Source organism: Suncus etruscus, chromosome 1 (assembly GCF_024139225.1).
Source record: "Suncus etruscus isolate mSunEtr1 chromosome 1, mSunEtr1.pri.cur, whole genome shotgun sequence".
NCBI classification, from domain to species: domain Eukaryota; kingdom Metazoa; phylum Chordata; class Mammalia; order Eulipotyphla; family Soricidae; genus Suncus; species Suncus etruscus.
In genome coordinates, this window is record NC_064848.1 from 126,134,820 (window position 1) to 126,154,857 (window position 20,038).

A 20,038-nucleotide genomic window follows, 5' to 3' on the forward strand; every position below is an offset into this window, starting at 1 on the left:
ACATGCCATTCTCCTACTAAAAAATCCTTTAAATCCATCCATTCTCCAGCTCTTCTTTGGCTTTTATAGAAAAATCTTTGAGAAAAACTCTATTGTTATTAAGGACACTAAATGTTTGGAAGAATCAAACAGTGTTAGAGCTCCATAAAGTACTTTTGAAAAGCAACTTTAACAAAAAAAAATTACATCATCATCTCTACCCAGATGTTCTCTATTAGTTGTGAACTGTTTAGAAAGGTACCTTTTATATAACCCAAGCTGCCATAGGTGTCTTTTGAAGCAATCAAACAAGGAGAATGTCTTTTTCTTGTATTTTTCATTATTTTATATGATCATAAAATCGTTACAGCTGTGATTTTCAAAATATATACTTAAGTGACAGCTGAGAGACAATGTGACAAAAAGTCGGAGCAATAAATAATATTTATACACCTCTGAAAACAGATATAGTCATTTTATTGAAAAACAGTCACTTGGATAAATCAAACTTTGATTCTGTGTCAGCTGTTAAGGGTAAGTGGCTTTGTGGAAAACACCAAATTCCTTCTCATCAGTTGCCCTATCGAAGAGCAGCAGTGTCTTCCTTAAGTTCCCTGCTCAAGTCTTTGATTTGATTTTACTCCTTACTTTCACCAGGTTTGGAAGGAGAACATTCACAAACACACACATGAACACAACACAACACAAACACTCACACACACCTACCCAACATAGTCACTGGTCTTTCTAAATCAATACTTGAGTATCTCATTGGAAACGTGGACACGCAGAATCATGCTGCCAAAGGGAAACTACAGTTCATCTTTAAAATGCTTCTCTTCCACATCAGAAGGTGAAGAATGGAAAAAGGACCCCTGAGTGGGGAGAGAATCTCTTTGGGATATATAATGAGGCAAAAACCTGTTTCTTTTCAACTGGCATTCTGCACATCGAAGAAATGAATAGCCACACCAACATACAAAGGACAGCAAAAAGTTTTGCGTGTGACTTGCGTTTTGAACTGGGTAACCTCTTAGAGCCCGCAAATTTTGCATCAAGGCGGTGGTCTTTACCTGGAGGCAGCTAATTCTCTTCAACTCCACTTAGGTGAAGAATTAGGAATGCGGAAGGACGGGAAATAAGAAAATGGCATGCTTCGGGGGGCTACAAGGCAGGACTGCCTGAATTAGTCCCCTTAGGCTTATCTTAAAGCAGTTTGGGGTGGAAGTAGTGGGTGGTGGTAAGAACTGTCGTTTAAAACACACACAGGACAGACAGACAGACGACAGACAGACAGACAGACAGACAGACAGACACACACACACACACACACACACACACACACACACATTCATGCTACAAACCCGGCCGGCCAGTGCACCTCTAAAAGGGTGGGTCACAGGGATAAGAAAATTGGCTGATTTTGCAGTCGCTCGAGCTGGATCCAAATAACCCCCCACTCCCATTTGGGGGAGGGGGCAATGTGGCCTTATATCCACCCTGAGTTGTCCAACCTGCAATGGGGACTGGGGAAACGGGGGTGTTTTGGATGGCGCGATAAGCTAGCCGCAAAGGGAGACCTCGAAGAAGCGGCTACCAAGCAGAGGGGGTCTGGGTGGCCAGTGCGGTCCTCGCCCGGGTCCCCCCACCCCCCACCTAGCGCTTCCCTCAGCCGCTTGCATGAGTGCGAGGACTTACCACCATGAAGAGCTGACCTCCTCCGGGCTGAGCCAGGTCCAGAACAGAGGGAGCCAGAGCCAGATCCCAGCGACGGGGGCGTTCATAGTAACCCCCTCGCGTCCGCATCAGGTCACACTGCCGGTGCGGGCGCCATGCGTGCCCGAGCAGAAGCGCACAGCGCCGGGAGCACCTCGTCACGGCTGGCTGCCGGCGCCGCGCCCCCGTCCCCCCACCCTACACCCCCAGATCTGGTCTCCGGAGAGTAGAAAGACGCGCTGATAAAAGTTTGCACGGAGCAGCGGCGCGGGGGGATCCGGGGCAGCGCCTCGCCCACTGCCAGGGCCCCCCTTCGCGTACGCGCGCGCCCTTGCGGGCAGCTCCGCGCTCCTCCCGCGCGCCCCTGGCCGCTGCGTGCGCTCCCCGCGCGGGCGCCGCCAGGAGAGGGGGCCTGGGCCGGGCGGCGGCGGGGTGGTGGTGGTGGTGGGGGGGTGGCGGTGGGTGGGAGGGCTGTGGGCTTTTTTTTATGCCTTTTTTTTTTTTTTTTTTTTGAAAATCAGAGGGTGGATGCTCTGATGGCAGGAACTGTCGGGGGGGGCGGGGTGCCACGGAGGGGGCGCTTGGGGGAGGTGCGTACCTTTCAGGGATGCACCAGAGCTGGAAGCATCACCCGGGGCGGGGTGAGGGGGCCCGGTTTCGGCAGCGGCAGCAGCTGGACGCATTCTGCAAAGGCGAAGCTTCCCCCACGCCTGCAAAGCATGCGTCCCCCTAAAACCCGGTCGGGCAATGTTTCGGAGTGTGTGTGTGCATGGGAGGGGATGGCACGAAGCCGGGAAGCCACGGGAGGCGTTTGGGGGACCGTGAGCGACGGCAGAAAATCCTGCCAGGGGTCGCCCCGTAGCGCACCCCTGAACGCGCCAGGGAAGGGAAGCGCTTGCGGAGCTGGGACTGGCGGCCGAGACCCCAAGGAGGCTGGGGGGAGCTTGGGGGAAAACGGGGGAAATGGGGGGACCTGGAGCCTCCATTCCTAGGAGATTCCCTAGGGGAGTGGAGGCGGGGAGCGCTTTCCGTGGGGCGCCCCGGGCGGGATAGGGGTCAGGGGACCTTGCAGGACCCTCGATCCCCGAGTTTCCGAGCACCCCGCGCTGCCCGGAGGGAGTCCGAGCGAGCGCGAGGTTCGGGCCCGCGGGTGGAGCATCTCGAGCAGCCACTGGCCTGCAGCCCCGCGTTTTATCACCGGAAAGGAAGAGCAGGAACTCGCTATGGCCCTGAACTGTTCCATGGCTTCCCCCCCGTGGGGTGGAGGGACCTGCCACCCGCCCGGGGAACGTGCCTGGGGAAATGCGGCAAGTGGGCGCGGCGTGCGTTTTGCGGGGCGCAGAGGGCGGCCCGTGCACCCCCCTCCCGGCTCATCCCAACCGCACCCACTCCTCCAGGGCCTGGGACGGCGGGAGCGCTCGCCCTTGCCTGGCCGTGGGAGTCCACCGAGAGGCTGCAAGTGGGGTGGGGGTGGGCGGCTGAGCAAGGCCGAACCCTGAACGATGCTGTCATCGCCTCTCCGCACCCCCCCCCACCGGTCCCCGGCAGGCAGGTCCGGGCCCCTCCCAGGCTGACCCAGAGACATTCCCCGCTCGGGTCCGGAAAGGGAGGGGAGGGAAACGAGCACCGCGCCACCCACGACTCGGGAAGAGCAGGGCACGGCGCCAGGGCCGCTCCGTATCGCTGGGCCACGACCCAGGGGGAAGTTCTGGTCGGGCTGTACCGGCCGGCCAGGGAGGAGCTGGGAGCGCCTTGGGGAAGGGGGCGTCTCTGCGCAAGATGGGCCAGCGGGTGGGGGTGGGCACGCGGAGTCGTGACAGGCACCCCGGAGCTGCAAATAGCTTTTTCTGCTAGAAGTCTGCTCCTGGCCCTCTTTGCTTGCCAGAAGGAGAAGGCGCTACGACACGCTCGCTCACCCGCAATCCACAGCAAAACGCAGGCGCGTGGGTCATGGAGGAAAGATGGGGTGGCCTTCGAGAAATCTATATTATTAAAACGTCACTCTGTTGAAAACAAATTGGGGCGTTTATGTGTTTGTTGAGAAAGGTGGGTGATTCTCTGTAGATGAAGGGACCTGAAAACTATCTAAAAATTCCCTCCATTCTGAGCTCCACCCAACTCAGTACTCCAGGGAATTAGAAATACACTGCGATCCCTGGTTTAAAGGCCATTCCTCTCCACCCAGAGGAATGGAGGGGATGCCAGAAGATCTATCTGTTGGTAGGGAGGTCAGGGGTCCAGCTAAATCCAAACCCCCACCCCTCCTGGGAAAAGAAAGGATCAACCCCTTAAGGAATTCAGTCCTTTCCAAGGACCTCATTCAGGGAGCAGGGATGTGCCCCAGGAAAGACAGCAAAGAAAACAGACCTGGGGAAAAGCAAAAGGCTTAAAGAAGTTTCTTGGAAGCTGCATCCAAATGCTAATAAAGGCCCACCCAAACACCCAAACACCCCTTCCTGACCTGTGGGGAGGCAAACTTCTCTTTCAGGCAGGTCTGTGATTCAGGGTCCCTCACATTCTTCAGTCCTATTCACTTGGTCCTGTACAACTTCTGTTCTTCCTGGAGAGTCTCAATTTCCTTCCTCCTCAAGAGTACCTATGCTTTTCCAGGACCCTATTTTGAAGACAGATAGATCAGACTACTAGAGGAAACGTAGGAATGCTTAAGAAAATTAGGAGGAAAAGACGGTTAACTGCAAACTCTCTTCTCTTGCAATGAAAACTACCATCCCAAGAAGAGTTAATAAATAATGAAGTAAGTTGCATATGACATCAGCCTTGCTAGAGCAGATGATGAGGTAAGGAAAGACTGGGTTCAAAGTGGCCTTCAGATCCTTGAGTTTAATATAGAGTTTTAAATACTTCACTGAATTAACTGTAAAACTCACTTACAGTATGCAGAACCCAAATCTTTTTCTAAAGATTAATGTGAGTTTGCCTGTAACTTCAGTACAGTATTGTAGCCAAATGAGTCAGTCTATTTTTTTAGTTACATCCATTGTTTGTCTAATCTCCCAGAGCAGAAAGAGAACTAATTTACTACCAAACCATCTCCACCCTTTAGAAATGGAGTTACTTCTTCAATCAAATAGTCATTTGTCTTTCAATGTGAACTGGCTTATTCCTAGGGCCAATTTAGCTACTCACTAACCAATGATTCAAAAATCAAGTAACTCGGGGCCGGAGAGATAGCATGGAGGTAAGGCGTTTGCCTTTCATGCAGGAGGTCATCGGTTCGAATCCCGGCGCCCCATATGGTCCCCTGTGCCTGCCAGGAGCAATTTCTGAGCCTGGAGCCAGGAATAACCCCTGAGCACTGCCAGGTGTGACCCAAAAACCAAAAAAAAAAAAAAAAATCAAGTAACTCTGTTAGATTTGGTGACCTTAAGACAACATATTAACAGGATAGGATAAGGATAGAAAAGGGAGGAATGTTTGATCTTTTTAACCTTCAATATTTAATAGTTTATATATACATAATAATAGAATAACTGTGGTAAGAACAGATATGTATAATAAAGTTTATAATACACAACATCAAAACTAAATCTATCCATACAGAATGATCTCTCTCAAACGCGATGAAAAGCAAGGTATCAGCAAGAAGCCAAAGACAACACAAAGAGAGGGAGAACTGATTGATTCACCAATTGAGATGTTGATGGGGTTGAGGTATTGAAAGAAAAGGGCACTGAGGTCCCTGGGGGAAGGTGGTAGTCTCGATGGTGTGGGTGTGAGGTTGGAATTATCTGATAAGAGACCACCATTGTATATTATACATGATTATCAATATATGATAGTCACTATACTAATATAGAGTTAATATAATTATCAATGTGAAGACTGATTATATGTTTTATATTATATATCATAATCACTATATCATGTATAATCACTGTATAATTATATATTATAATTATATATCATATAATTATATATAGAATGAGAAATGAGAATATGTAGAATGAGAAATATATAAAATATATATAGTTATACATAATTATGTATGACTATATCATACATAATCATTTATGATGATTAATATTATATATTAGAGAGCCTTTAAGACTACAAAATTCAGAAATTAGTTAATAGGCAGTATGCAGCTGTGATTCTTGAGAGAAGGGAAACTATTCCATAAGTTCTCAGTTGTTGTTTTTCGGCTGAAGGGTAGGTAGTTTTTTGGGATGCAGAAAAATGGAACCCAAGCAAAGAAGTAATCTGACTTGGAAAAGAGAGAGATCGGAATTTTGAGTTGTTGTAAAAGGTAATATATTGCAAAAGTAATATATCTGAAAATATTTTTGCAAAGTAATATATCTGAAAATATTCAGCTGCAAAATACAGGGTCCACAAGCCTATAATGGTTCATCAATGGCCCATCAATAGTTCATCATAGGTTCATGGGAGAGAGCGGATCTGATAATATAGACATGACATATGTACAATGCTGGGCAGAGACTGCCTGCTGCATATCATGCAGTGCTGATAATGGTGTTCCAGTTCTGTGTGTATGTGAGTGTGTGTGTGTGTGTGTGTGTGTGTGAGTGTGTGTGTGTAGATACCTCATTCAAAGCACTTAAAAAATTCAGTTGTGATTCATTAAAGGCTATCCCGTTAGAGTAAGTGTAATATTCACAAATTAGTTTTATCCTATTACATGGTCTATCAAAGAATAAAAAGAAGTAGGATTCAGACATGTCAAGAGGGATTTACAAGAACAAACCAACACCAATTAAAGGAAGACAACATATTATTAACAACATCAAGCATAAAAATAATAAACAAGTGAAACACTAGAAATTGTGACCCTCACTCAAGACAAAAGCAGTCAGAGCAATTGTCTGAGATCAGCAAGATGACGAAATGAGAAACATAAGATATTAAATAAAATATGAAATCATATATTTTCATTATGTTCGAGTATTTAAAGATAACAAATAAAAATCCAAAACAATGGCACAATGTTGGAACTGAAGTTTTTACTTATTGGGCATAAGATGGAATAGAATGGTAAGAAAAATGAATATCTAACTTAAAGACAGAACTTATCTAATCTGAAGAACAAAGAAAAAGATTATTGAAAATGAAAGAAATACAATCTCATGTATCTGAGGATATCACTCCTACATACATCATGTTCAAATAGTTTAAAGATAAAGAGGAAATGCTGTAGAGAATCAATAAGACAAAATACAATAAATACATACAGGTGAACAGGAATATGAATTGCAACATTTTATTTGGGGGTTTGGTTTTTCTTTTAATTTGTTTTTGTTTGGGGGCCACTTCCAGCAGTGCTCAGGTCTTAGTCCTGGCTCTGCACTCTGAAATAATTCCTGGCAGGCTCAGGGGACCATATGGAATGCCAGGGATCGAATTTGGGTCAATTCTTGCAAGACAAATGACCTACCTGCTGTGCTATCACTCCAGCCCCACAACAAAATTTGTCTTAAGAATAATTGAGGTTAAAAAAAAAAAGAACAACATTTTTAAATACTAAGAGCAGAAAACATTCACACAGAATTCTATCATTGTGGCATTAAATTTAAATTTAATTAAATTAGAAAGAGTAGCATTTTCTGTTTTGTCTTTTCCATAATTTGGAAATAAGAAATACATAAGTAAGAGTAAACTGAAATAGAAAAATAATAAGGTCTAAAACCAGTTCTTGACAGGATTAAAATAAGCCATGAGTACTCTTTTGGAAAGCCAAAAGGAAACTCAACTCTGAAAACAGAAACTAATGGTCGTTGAGACTTTCCAAGTAGTCTGGTCATGATTCCTCTGTGACATTCTCAAAAAAGGGTGGGATAGATACCTCTTTCTACATGAACTGTAGCAGCCCAGCACCATTCCCTATATCCTCTGACGAAATGAAATAATATGAGCAGCTAAAACCTCTCAGGTGAGATCAGGCTGCAGGGCTGAAAACTCTGGGTCTTTCCAAATGAAATGGGGTTGGGCCAAGCCCCCTCTACTACAGGAAAACCTAGCAACCTCTGCCCACTGCCATCATCTTCCTGGCAGAAAAACATTCCTGCTCTCCACCAAACTCCAAAAGAAAATAATGGTTGCTGATGCATCCCAGGTAGTCTGGTCCTCACTGATACCTCTGTGGCATTATAGAAGATGGGGGGGGGGGGTCAGGTTTCCTATTCTGTATGAACTACAGCAGCCCAATGCCATCCTTTCACCCTTCAATAGAAATGTCCCAGATCTACAACTTAACCTTAATCTAAATGTCCACCTAATTTGTTTAAGATTTCTAAATCTTGAACCTTGAGGCCAAGTGACACCTCAGTATCTTGCAGTAGTGTCATCGCAGTAGTGTCATAGAAAGTCTGATGAGATAGTGACTTGGCTTAGGCTTCAGAAGATTGGCCATTGGCCATTCAGCCCTGAACCTTGGATCCCATGTATGGAACCATCATGGTTTTCTACACCAGAACCAGAAATCAGACTTCTACCAGGGAAGGCCCTAATGCTGCCCTGACATTGATTTTCTTCAGAATGGGTTCATATGACACTCTGACTACTTGGTAACAGCAACTAAAAGCTGATTTCTCTGCATTGCCACCTATGGTGAGATGAAATTAGAAGATATTCTGCACCTAAATCAGGATCTCTAACTACAGAAACCTGATTGTAACAACCGTGATTGCAAAGAACTTTTCCTGGAACCACAGAGAAAGACTTTGGAGTTGGACAACTTAGTATGTCTAGAGCTTCACAAATGCTTCATGGCTAAGTTTTCCCTGTTTTTAGGCCAAAGGTTTTTCCTTTCTATTTTCCCCCTATGTTGTGGTGCCCATGCAAAAACAAAACAAAACAAATAAACAAAAAATCTGCCACACACACACACACACACACACACCTTTTTATTGTATTTTTTTTCTCTTATCTTTTAAATTGGGCTCCTGCCTTTTTCATAGAGCATTGGGACACGGATTACTTAATTTTACCACATTTTTCTGTAAAACTAAGTAAAAAGGAATAAAAAAAAAGTTGGAGGCCAGGGGCCAAGAAGTCTCGGATACATTGGCAAGGAAATAAATAAAGATATAACTAAATATCCAAGACAAAGTCAACTATAATAAAATCAAGGGACCTAAACTTTAACAATCTAAACTTAAAGGGGCCTGTTATACTGGCAAACCAGGGGACAGAGTGGTGGTATAGTATGCACTCTGGGTCCACTGGTGAAGGGAGGTTGACACTAGTGGTGGCAAGGGTTCTGACTCATTATACATCTGAAATTTGACATCTATGATGGATTCTGTAGATCACATTTGTTTCAATAAGATAAAATTTAAAAAAGAAAGTTTGATGAGAAAGTTACAGAGTAATATACCAACTTCAGTGAACCTAAACAGTAATGCAGAACTTTCAACTAGCACTAACCTTAACTACTGAAATTAGTAACCTTATCAAGTGATATAACAATCATTTCAAATTGACCTGTGCTGATCTAAGTTTTGATAATTTCATTTTTTGTGTTGTGCTTTGTGTTTTAACAAGTAGTGTAAAGTAAATTTGTGCCTGCAAGGAGGTAGGTAATGATGGTAGGTGGGAGATTAGGGACACTGGTAAATGGAAGGTCACACTGGTGTGGTTGATTTGGTGTTTGAACATTTATTTCCTAAAATAACTGACATTATTAAAAAATTGGTAAATGACTATGCTATAATATCAATTAGAAAAACAAAAAAATTCAGCCCTCTTTGGAGAAATACAGTATTACTATATTTCACAAATACAGTATTGCACACAATCACAAATACAAGTTTGTATTTGTAAATCACAAATACATTATTACTGTCCTTACATGTTTTCATATAGCATGAATTCTTATAATAAAAATACCAAAATAACACCTAGCAAGCAAATAGATCACAGAAACAGACTTATGAGATGTTGATAGTTATAGTTTATCAAAACAACTAAAATAAAAATGTTAAAACAAACCAGGTAATTTCAACAGGAAACTGGGCCCATACAGGAGACTTAGGTAAGTTTTTAAAACTGAAGGGTAAAGAGGGAACTGATAAAAAATTAATAGTTAGAAAGATGTATTAAAATATTTCAAATATGAAGAATAATAAAATAGTAAACCAGAAAAGAGGTCAACATGAAGTATTTAGATTAATACAGAAAAAATGAAAAGAGTATGCCACAGAAAACAACATAAATACAGAGTAAAATCTTCTAATCAAATTGTACTTAAGACTTAAATTAAAAAAGAGAATGAGACAAAGAAAGATTTCAACTAAATCTTTATATAATGCTACATATTCAATATATCTTCAGATATGAAGTGAGATAAATAAAAAGAAAACCACCCTTAGAATTATTCACTTAAATCACTGACAAAGACCAGGAGGCAATATTAAAGTGGCATGAAAACATACATAATCATTTTATGGGATAAACTAAAAGCTGTAATTGTCTTTTCAAGTGGAATTATTGAAATTAGAATATGATAGAAGGAACTCTTTAAAAAGGGTAGATGTGTCTGCCAAAGTAAAATTCTATGATCACTGTAAGATATCTCTTTTCAAAACTGAACCAGGGAAATATTACAGGGGTTGGGCTATCTGTCTTGTATTCATGTGAGCTGGGTACCAATGAGCTCATGAGTATTGCTGGGTATAGGTCTGGAGGTCCCTGAAAAATATAAGGTCAGAGTATTGCTGCATCCCTAGCACTGAGTATTATTGGTAATGGCCCCTGACCCTCATGAGTGTTGGTGGGGAGGCTCTCATCAAAAACAAAACCAAAAAACCCCAAAACAAAAGATATTGTGAAAATAAGCTAAGAAAGAAAATATTAAGAAATTTTTATGTATCTATATCTAATCTAGAAAAAAATATTAGCCTCTTGGAAAAATATAGTCTAATGGAATTTATAGGATTATAGAAATTTTTTCCAGATAGTAATATGGAATTTCAGGAAAGAATGAACATTGAGAAGGGTAAATTTGTAGAATATATAATATTTAAAATTAATAAAATTGCAATATCTTATGAGGTTTGAAACATATAGAAGTAAAATTCATGATATTACTAAGCTCAGAAAGAATTAAGGTTCTTTAATTCCAGGTAAGATGGAGGATGTATGCTTTTCTTTTTCACCAAATATGAAGAGAATACAGAATACAGGAACAAATTATGTAAAGCACAAAAAAATAACTATAGCTGGTGAATGGGGGGAGAACAACATTTCATTTATTCACTTTATTTTTGAGCAACACCTGGCAGGGTGTTTACTCCTGACTGTGCTCAGTGACCACTCTGGTGGGAATCAGGGGATCAATTATAAGTGGTACCTGGAATTGAACTTGGATCAGCTTTGTGTAAATGCAAGTGCCTTGTCCTTTATGCTATCTATGTGCCCCTGAAAGTCAAAATTTTAAGAACCACTAAATTATAATGAATTTCTTTTTTATGACTCCTTTGGTAATCTCCATCCTGGACACAAGAGAACAAAATCTTGAATGGGACACCTTGGATGAACAGAGATACTTATAGGTAAAGCCCTCTCACAATGATACAAGGAGCCTGTAGTGAATATATCAGAAACTTTGGGGAAACATCTCTCTTTCTCCCTCACTCAATTTCTTTCACATTTCAGTTCCCTGAAAAAAGTGCTATGGTCATGTTGACAGTAATGACAGCAATAACAGTGCAAGTCACATGTGCCTTACACACAGAGGTGAGAAATTTTCTCTCCAAACAGATACTGTAGTTGCAAAAAGACTGGATTAATTCTATAGGTTTTTCTCTTTGTTGTTTTGTTCTATGGATTCAGACATGGGTGGATAATAGGTGAAGTAACTTAGAGTCATAATTTTTGGCAAGAATACTAAAAAAGGAGAGTTGTTGAGAACTAGAAAGTGTCTGGGAAATTATGGATAATAAAAGACTTAGGAAGGTGATCTATAAAACTGTATGGCAACCCTTCCTGCTTGGTCTCCAAGCTATGCACATATAGAAATGACTCTCAAAAAATATCAAAGAATTTTGAAAGCAGAACTATGTGATAGGCTATCTCCCTGGTACCAGTCAAACTATTTTATTTTATGTGTGAGACAAGCATACAAACATTTGAAAACTGGGGTAACCTAAAATATGAGCCCACAGAGAGTTGGTCTGAATTTGGTGTGAACTCAACAAGTAGAAGATACACTAACATAAAAAATTTAACAATCGGGGCGGAGAGATAGCATGGAGGTAGGGCATTTGCCTTGCATGCAGAAGGATGGTTGTTCAAATCCTGGCATCCCATATGGTCCCCTGAGCCTGCCAGGAGTGATTTCTGAGCATAGGGCCAGGAGTAACTCCTGAGCATTGCCAAGTGTGACCCCAAAACAAACAAACAAAACAACAGCAACAACAACAAAAAAAGAATTTAATATCTTCATAAGATTTAAACATATTCAAAAATGCATAAACAATAAAAATTCTTACTATATAGAGAACTAGAAAAACTACAACTCAAAGAAAAAAAGATCATCTAATTCTAAGATGATAGATGCTGAAATGGTCACAAACTTTAAAACTACACAAACTAGAAAAACTACACTCGAAGAAGAAAAGATCATCTAATTCTAAGATGACAGATGCTGAAATGGTCACAAACTTTAAAACTTCACAAACTTGAAAAACTACAACTCAAAGAAGAAAAGATCATCTAATTCTAAGATGACAGATGCTAAAATGGTCACAAAATTTATTATTAAAATGCTTCTAGAGGTGAATACTATTTTTTATGATCTGGGCCCTATTTCTCTGACCCATATATATGCATATATACACTTATATATACCATATATATATGGGTCAGAGAATATATATACTTATGATACATATGAACTACAGAAAAAAAAGCAAAGAAACAGAAATTGGAAGGATAATCATTACAAGTTTTCAAACTAAAAAATGTATTAAAGACAAAAATGCGTAAAAGAGTTGAGACATCTAACAGCCACCATCATGTAGTAAACTCATTGGGAAAGCCCCACTGACTCACACTATTCTCAGAAGAGAAGCAAGTCTAGCTGATAAAATTCATGGGTACACTGGCTTGCTTCTTTTCCAGAATCTGTAGATCTAGGCTTATGAGTTTACATGGTGGCTACTGTGGAATATGGGTGTGGCTTCTGAGGCTTCAATAAGTGCAGCTGAAAACTCTGGGAGCATCCTTGAGAGGGTGGGAGGCCAGCCCAAGTTTCCACCCTGAGGAAGCCCCAGAACTCATACTTATGCCTCACTGTTGCTGTCACACCAATGACCCAACTTCATTGCCTCAGGACTAATCTCTTTAGAGACGCCTAATTGACAAAATACCAGGTACACTGGGATCAGGCTGAAAATTCTGGAGACTTCTTGAAATTGGGTAGGGGCAGTCTCCTGTACTTCTGGAAGCCTAAGCAGCCACACCCACATCCCACAGTAGTCACCATGTAAACTCATAAGCCCAATTCCACAGATCCTGGAGTTTCTGGAGCATACCACCACCAAATTCCTCAATATGAACACCCAGTAGGAGCAAACAGAATGAAATGCAAAAGTAGCATAGAAGCTGCTCAAGCTTGACGAACAAAATTGTGAACATAAGAATGTTTACCTAGCAATAAACACTTTCAGAAAATGACTTGGAGACCCCATTGTGAGATATAGTAATTTTCACAAATTTTCTTTTACTAAACTTTTTTAGATAATTCCATTAACATGTATTTGTAATAACAATATAAATTAAATTATGTAGAGCATGGCAAGGAGGCAGAATTGGGGGGGGGGGGGAAACCTGTGGAGGAAATGTTACACTAGGGGTGAGACTGGTGTTAGAACACTGAATGCCAGAAACAACTGTATTATGAAGCCTACGGTAAAGTTTTTCTTTATGGTCCCAGAAAAAGTTCTGCTCAGTTGTGATTGTTGCAGTCGTCTTTGGTAATTGGAGATCTTGATTTTTTGCACAGATCTTGTAATGAGTGTCTTCTGATTTCATCTTACTGTTAGGTGGTGAGGTAGGACAACCTGCTCTTAGATCGAGTTGTTGTTTCCTCGTGATCAGGGTGTCATCAGGGTGCCAAAAGTGATATTAGGGCTTCCCCCAGAGGGAGTTTGATTCATGGCGCTGGTGCAGGAAACTGTAAGTTCTAATGTTGGGATTAGGAGTTTGGGGTGGATGGTCAATGTCTGATTGATTGAGGCCTAAGTCAAGTCCCCATGACTAATGTTCAAGGTGGGAGGTGCCTCCACACCATAAAGTTTATGAGTTCTTATTCCTGTAGAATATAAGCCCTTTGGATGGGCTTGGGTGGTGGTGGATAGTGATGGAGGGATGCAAGGCCTTTCTCCTCCAGCCCAGAACCACGTGTTTCTAACCCCTTCCAGCCAGTGGATCTGCAAGTTCAGGATAGCGGCTGGGAGAAAACTCACAGGCAGGCTTCTTCAGGAGATATCATCTTTATTCTGCCCTGGCCAACATGTATGGCCTAAATTTTGAACCTATTTAAGCATGCTCTCCTCATCAGCTTGCCCAGCATCTTAGCTTCTTTTAGTCAACTCTCCTCCTGCTGCCTCTATCCTCCAAAACCTTCTAATCCCCTGGTGGCCTACGAGCCAAACCTTTTGTAACCCACCAAAGACCCCGCCCAGAAATGGGCAGATCTTTCTTGTAGGTAAGGTTACACAGGAAGAATGGGGGTGGGGTAACAATTCCTATTGGGTAAGAACTTCTTTCTTTTTGGGGGGACCATACCTGGTGATGCTCAGGGGTTACTCCTGGCAATGTGCTCAGAAATCACTTACGGCTTGGGGGACCATATGGTTTGCTGGGGGATCGAACCACAGTCCATCCTAGGCTAGCGCCAGCAAGGTAGATGCTTTACCGCTCTGTGCTACCATGCAGGCCCCTACAAACTTCTTTTTATACATAAGATTTCCCCATTTTAGTGTGCCTATGCAAAAAACAACAAAAAAAACCCTTAAAAATAAAATCAATGCCACATTATATTACTGATGCATTTGTGGTTAAAATAATGAGCTATATAGTCTCTATGTGGTGGATTTGGCCTGAGCTCGTGTCCCAGGCAAGATTTTCTACTAAAATTTCCTACTAAGCAGATAAAAAAGAAGGGATGGGAGAGGCTACCTCTACATATGGAGATAAATACTATGAGTTATAAGTATTAATGAAATGCATCTACAGAAACATACAAAGACAATATAGATATCCCTTTTAAGTCTTTTCAGATAGTCTTTGTGGGGAATAAAATCCAGGGCACATTTTCATCCTGTTCTGTGGTCTTGTGCAGACTGAGAAATGGTTTATAGCAGTCAGGAATCAGGTAGTGTCCTCAAGCTGGGGGTCCCTCTGAAGCCGAATCTGATTGCAAGAAACTGTCCACAGTGAAGGGAAGTGGGAGAAAAAGGGCAGCATAGAATGCATCAGCTGGGGCTATAGCTGCAGCTTATTGCTTGATGAGAGATGGGGCGCTGAGAGGGTGTCTTTTCGCTTTGGGAGTTGGGTGGCAGCTTGCTGGGAGATGGGGGAAAGGTCTTGGTTCCTGAGGAGTTAAAAACTGAGGGTAAAGAGGGTGAAATAGGAAGAGACAACGGATCAGGGTTGAGGTGGTGAGCAGATAGAAGGGGTTTTGTAAGGTGGTGGTGGTATAATATAGAACAAGGACTATATAAATAGAGGAAGGGATTATGTACAATAGAGATTAGACAAATATAGAGGAGTGTAGAAAAACAGCCCTTAGGATGGGCTTGGATAGTGGAGATGGAGGCCTTTGTCCTTAGGCCCCGGCCACATGGCTCCATCCCCCATTAACTGGCAGATCATTATCTTCAGGAGGTCGCAGTGAGAATCTGATTCACTCAGACAGGCTTCATGAGAGATAACATCTTTATTGGCCCTGGCCCACGTGTGTGGCCTGTACATAACCAATTATGCTGTATATCTATTCAGCCCTGCATTGTACTTGTCTCTCAGCCATCTCTGCTTCTGCTACCTCTCCATGTTGGCAAAAAACCCTAATCCCTTGGGTTCAAGGCCTTATCTAACCTTCCCAAGACCCCCTCCCAGGAATTTGCGGGGTCTTGCAGGTAAGATCAAGTTGCACAGGAAGAATGGGGGATGGGGCCACATCCTGATGCCTGAACGTGGATCTGAATCCTGGACCCAACAAAACAGCAATTATGGTGATATTTCTGCTTTTCAGTTTGATTTTGGCTCTTTTTGGATGTACTGAGCCAAAATCCTGGGCCACGTGCAACCATGTTCAAAGATGGCCGTGATCCCTTCTGGGGACACAAAGGCCAATGAAACATGGGAAATGGAAGCTTGTATCACTCCCATCCGAGGCCCAAAACTTAAACTTTGTTACAATAAACAAAAACCTCAGCCTCCTCGAAGACTGATGAAAAGCCTAGATTGGAAACAGAGGAGAAAAAAGACTGAAAGCGAACTGATTTTCTGAGAATGACCTTCAGCTTGAATTTGGACTTCGACTTTGAAAATTTTGGACTGAACTTTTAGTTTGAATCACCTTGAACTCAACGTCCAAACGTGCCCTGTGGAAAAAAGCTGTGAACAAGTTGCGTTGCGGCAGCAGAGCCAGCTTCCAAAATGCAGCTGGGAAAAAAAGGCAGCTGTGATCAGCAAACAATGCCCGTCCTGCAGCAAAAAAGCAGCAAAAAGCAGCAAAAAGCTCCTAATCAGCCCAAAAGTGGAAACACATACAGCTCTGTTCAGCTCGGCTCAGCTCTGCTCTGCTCTGCTCTGCTCTGGGAAACAGCGCATGGAAAAGACAAAAGTGGCTAGCCTGGAATCCGCCCTCCAGATCAGAAAGGTGAAATGGCCCGAGCCAACCGGCCTGCAGGGGGCTTAAACTCCATAGCAGTGAAACCACGTGGTGAGAGCAACGTGGGACAAACCAGCGTCTGGACTTATGGTTTTAGGTGAAGGAATTAAGTGGTTAGCCACATGTTTTACACATAGTTGGTGATGGGATAAGAGTTTGTGGTGTAAAAAATTTAAGAAAAGGGGAGTAATACAGTTTAGCCCAACTAAAAGATCTGATTTCTAACCGCCTGCATCTAACTTTAATCTAAGTCATGTTCTTGCTAACTTAATGTGCTTTATTGTTTTCCATAGTTAATGTTTCCATTGGTATAATGTGTTACTGTGTATTTTAATATATTTAGCCTGCTTTTTAAAATGAATGTTCTGCAATTATGCTTTTGTGCTTGTGTGTAGGGAAGGTTAATAGGAACAGAAAGTTCCCTCAAAATAGTTTAAGGTATAGGAACAAAAATAAGTTCCAGGATAGTGCTTGGTAAAAAACATTAAGAGAATTTTAAGTTACAAATGTATGGTGTATTTTGCAGAAATGTTATTTTTAAGATAGGCTGACATATTGATTTTAAACTTTAAAGATGTTTGCTATGGAAATATTAACCACTTTTGGCTATAGGCAGAAGCCACATAACTTATGCCTTTTGTCTTTATGTTAAAAAAAAGGGGGCAGATGTGGCCCCATCCCCCTATTCTTCCTGTGATCTTACCTACAAGACCCCGCCCATTCCTGGGAGGGGTCTTGGGAAGGTTAGATAAGGCCTTTGACCCAGGGAATTAAAGTTTTTTGCCAGGACGGAGAGGAATTTGCATTTACCTGGATTGGAGAGCTTTGGCTGAGGGAGAAGCGAGAATGCAGGGCTGAATGCATAAATGGTTAGCAGCCACATCTGTTGGCTGGGGCTAAATAAAAATGTTATCTCTCTTGAAGCCTGCCTGTGAGTGAGTTCAATACCCGTTGCTTTCCTGGACCCAGACCCACTGGTTAATGGGGGATGGAGCCATATGGCCAGAGCCTAAGAACAAAGGCCTTCATCCACCATCCAAGCCCATCCTAAGGCTGTAAGTCTACAGTCTCATACCCACTTGTAGACAGGTATTGAGATATATTTGTAGTTTGTAGTTGGAGAACTGATCCGTATGGTTTGGGTCAAAGTGCTTTAAAAAAGGGTGGGCACATCAGAGGGAAAGGTTTTTCAATTTCTGAGCACTTCAATGGTGGGGGTAAACTTTGTTAAATAGAGCTTTGGGGGTTAGATTATGCATGGAGAATTTCAGGATAGATATAATTTTCACATCTAGAGTATTAAGTAATATGGTAGTGAGCACTGTGAGAAGAGTTTACCCCATGTAATATTGTTTACTGTGTCTTGTGTGTCCAAGCTCTTTACCTTTCCAGAAATTGACAGCGTGGGCATTATGATAAAATAGTAACATAGTTTGCATTGAAAGAAAAGAGAGAAAGAGAAGAGAAAAACAAAGAAAAATGAAAAGATAGAAGAGATAATAATTTGTTAAAACATACTCAACGAATGGGAAGTCTATGGTGTGCAGTTGCCTATTTCAGTGGTCTCTATGGACATAAGCAATAGATCATAATAGCTTATATAATCAAAAGGAAATGGACCATTTGAAGTATTTTATCAAGACTTTGTCATACTGAGTCTAATATGATAAAGCACTGAAATGCAAAAATTAGGGTGACCAATATATACCTCCAAGTACCTCTGTGGGCAGAGAAATTGAAGAGTTATTTTATATATAATAAAGTTAAGGCACTAAAACATACTGATAGTGAGCACTGCGGTGGGAGTCTGACTTCCAATCACATTCTGCACCTATTTCTCTCCTGGTGGAGACCCAGTTGGCCTGCTGGTGGAACATCCTGCAATGAGAAAGGTTGTGGTGAGGTTGGGCCTGGTTTGTTCGCTGAGGCTTTTAAATTAGTTCTGTGCTCTATCCCTGATCCCCCCACTCCACCGCCTATGATCCTCGAGGTTTTGGTGGGGGGACTTGGCCCCCCAGGCACCTTTCTCTGGTGGAGGTGTGATTGTTGACTGATAGTTTATTTTATCAGATATTAATAACACCTTGTTCCAGTCATTTACTAAAACTGTGTTCGTAGTTACATACAATGTAGAAGTAGTATGTGCATAATATGGATGGATATTGCTTTTATAGCCATCCAGCTACTTTATCTTTTATTTTTTAAATAATTTTTATTGTGACCAAAGTGAATCACGAATCTTTCACAGTAATATTTAAGGTACACAGTGAAATTGAATCAGGGGTATTCCCACCACCAGTGCTGTCCTTCCTCCACCTGTTTCCAGTATCCCCCACCTTTGCCCCCGTACTGATAGTGTAACTGCTCCCCTCTGTGTATAGCTTGTTGTAGATTGGGTATTGATTCTGTGATTCTGTTGTTGTTGACTTTGGGTTTGGTGTTTAAGTTTGATCATTTTTCATTTCATTTTATTTCATACCACTGTTTGGTCCTGGTACCATCCTTTTTTTGGGGGGGCACTTTATCTTTTTATTGTTAAGTCAAGACTATACATATTTAGGGTGAAAACTGATATATGAACTTAATTTTGGTCATTCAGTCTTATTTTGCATTTGTTTTAGATTCTGTGTTTCTTTTTTTTTTTTTCCATTTGTTCCTGTCTGCTTTGTAATTTAGATAGTTTTCCTTGGTGATTTCCTCTTTATTCATTTTTTCCCTCCAAGTATCTTTGTTCTAGATTTTTGTTTTGTAGTTACTATGAGATTTTATTAAACTTTGTTTAGTTTTTTCTTTTGTTTTGTTATTGATTCATTATTTAACTATGCAGTCCTTCCTTTTCCCCTTCCCTTTTATTCTTGTCTCATTTAAAAAATTTTGATTCTGTATTACTATCATCTTGGTCAAGGATTATTTCCTTTTGTTTATTTCTATGTGGAAGAACTCTTTTTAGCAATTTTTGTAGGGCAGGTTCATGATAAACTTCATGAGTTTATGCTTGTTTGAAAGTTTTCTTTCTCCATTATATCTAATGTCTTAGGTTAAAATATTCTTGGTTAGAATTTTTTTTTGTATATTGAATGTTTCTAACTCTCAGCATAAGACTTTCTTCCAAGAAAGCTGATGAAATTCTGATAGAAATACCTTTGAAGATCACATGATTTTCTACAGAATCCTTCTATACATTTTAAGATTGACTTTTGATAATTTTTCAGTGATATATTTTGGTACAAAACATTGTATATTCAGAGTTATGGGTATTCTCTCAATTCCTTGTTCATTTATAATTAGTTTTCTAAGTTGATAGAAAAGTGCTCAACTATTAATTTTCTGAATATGTTTCTCTGCTCCCTTCTTTTTTACCCCCACCTCAATAATGCCCATTACCCATAAGTATTCTCTTCTGCTAGATTTTGCTTTATTAAAAAAACCTTACTTATTTCTCTATTTTTAATTTTTGAGTTTTGG

General features: G+C 41.4%; 2 protein-coding genes across 2 annotated transcripts in view; both read right to left on the reverse strand.

Moving 5' to 3' along the window:
* The window catches only part of WNT2 (Wnt family member 2), a 49,889-nt gene extending 47,991 nt beyond the window's left edge, over positions 1–1,898 (reverse strand). The window contains exon 1 of the mRNA XM_049771036.1: positions 1,678–1,898. Within this exon, the coding sequence (XP_049626993.1) occupies positions 1,678–1,763 (86 nt within the window). The 5' untranslated portion in view covers positions 1,764–1,898. The remainder of the gene's footprint in view (positions 1–1,677) is intronic.
* A 797-nt stretch (positions 1,899–2,695) lies between these two features.
* Positions 2,696–13,364, reverse strand: LOC126016170 (basic proline-rich protein-like). Its single transcript, XM_049778763.1, has 2 exons — positions 13,324–13,364; positions 2,696–3,572 (listed from the first exon to the last, which is right to left on the reverse strand). The coding sequence occupies exons 1-2, from the start codon at positions 13,362–13,364 to the stop codon at positions 2,696–2,698; spliced, it is 918 nt and encodes a 305-aa protein (XP_049634720.1).
* Positions 13,365–20,038: the final 6,674 nt, after the last annotated feature.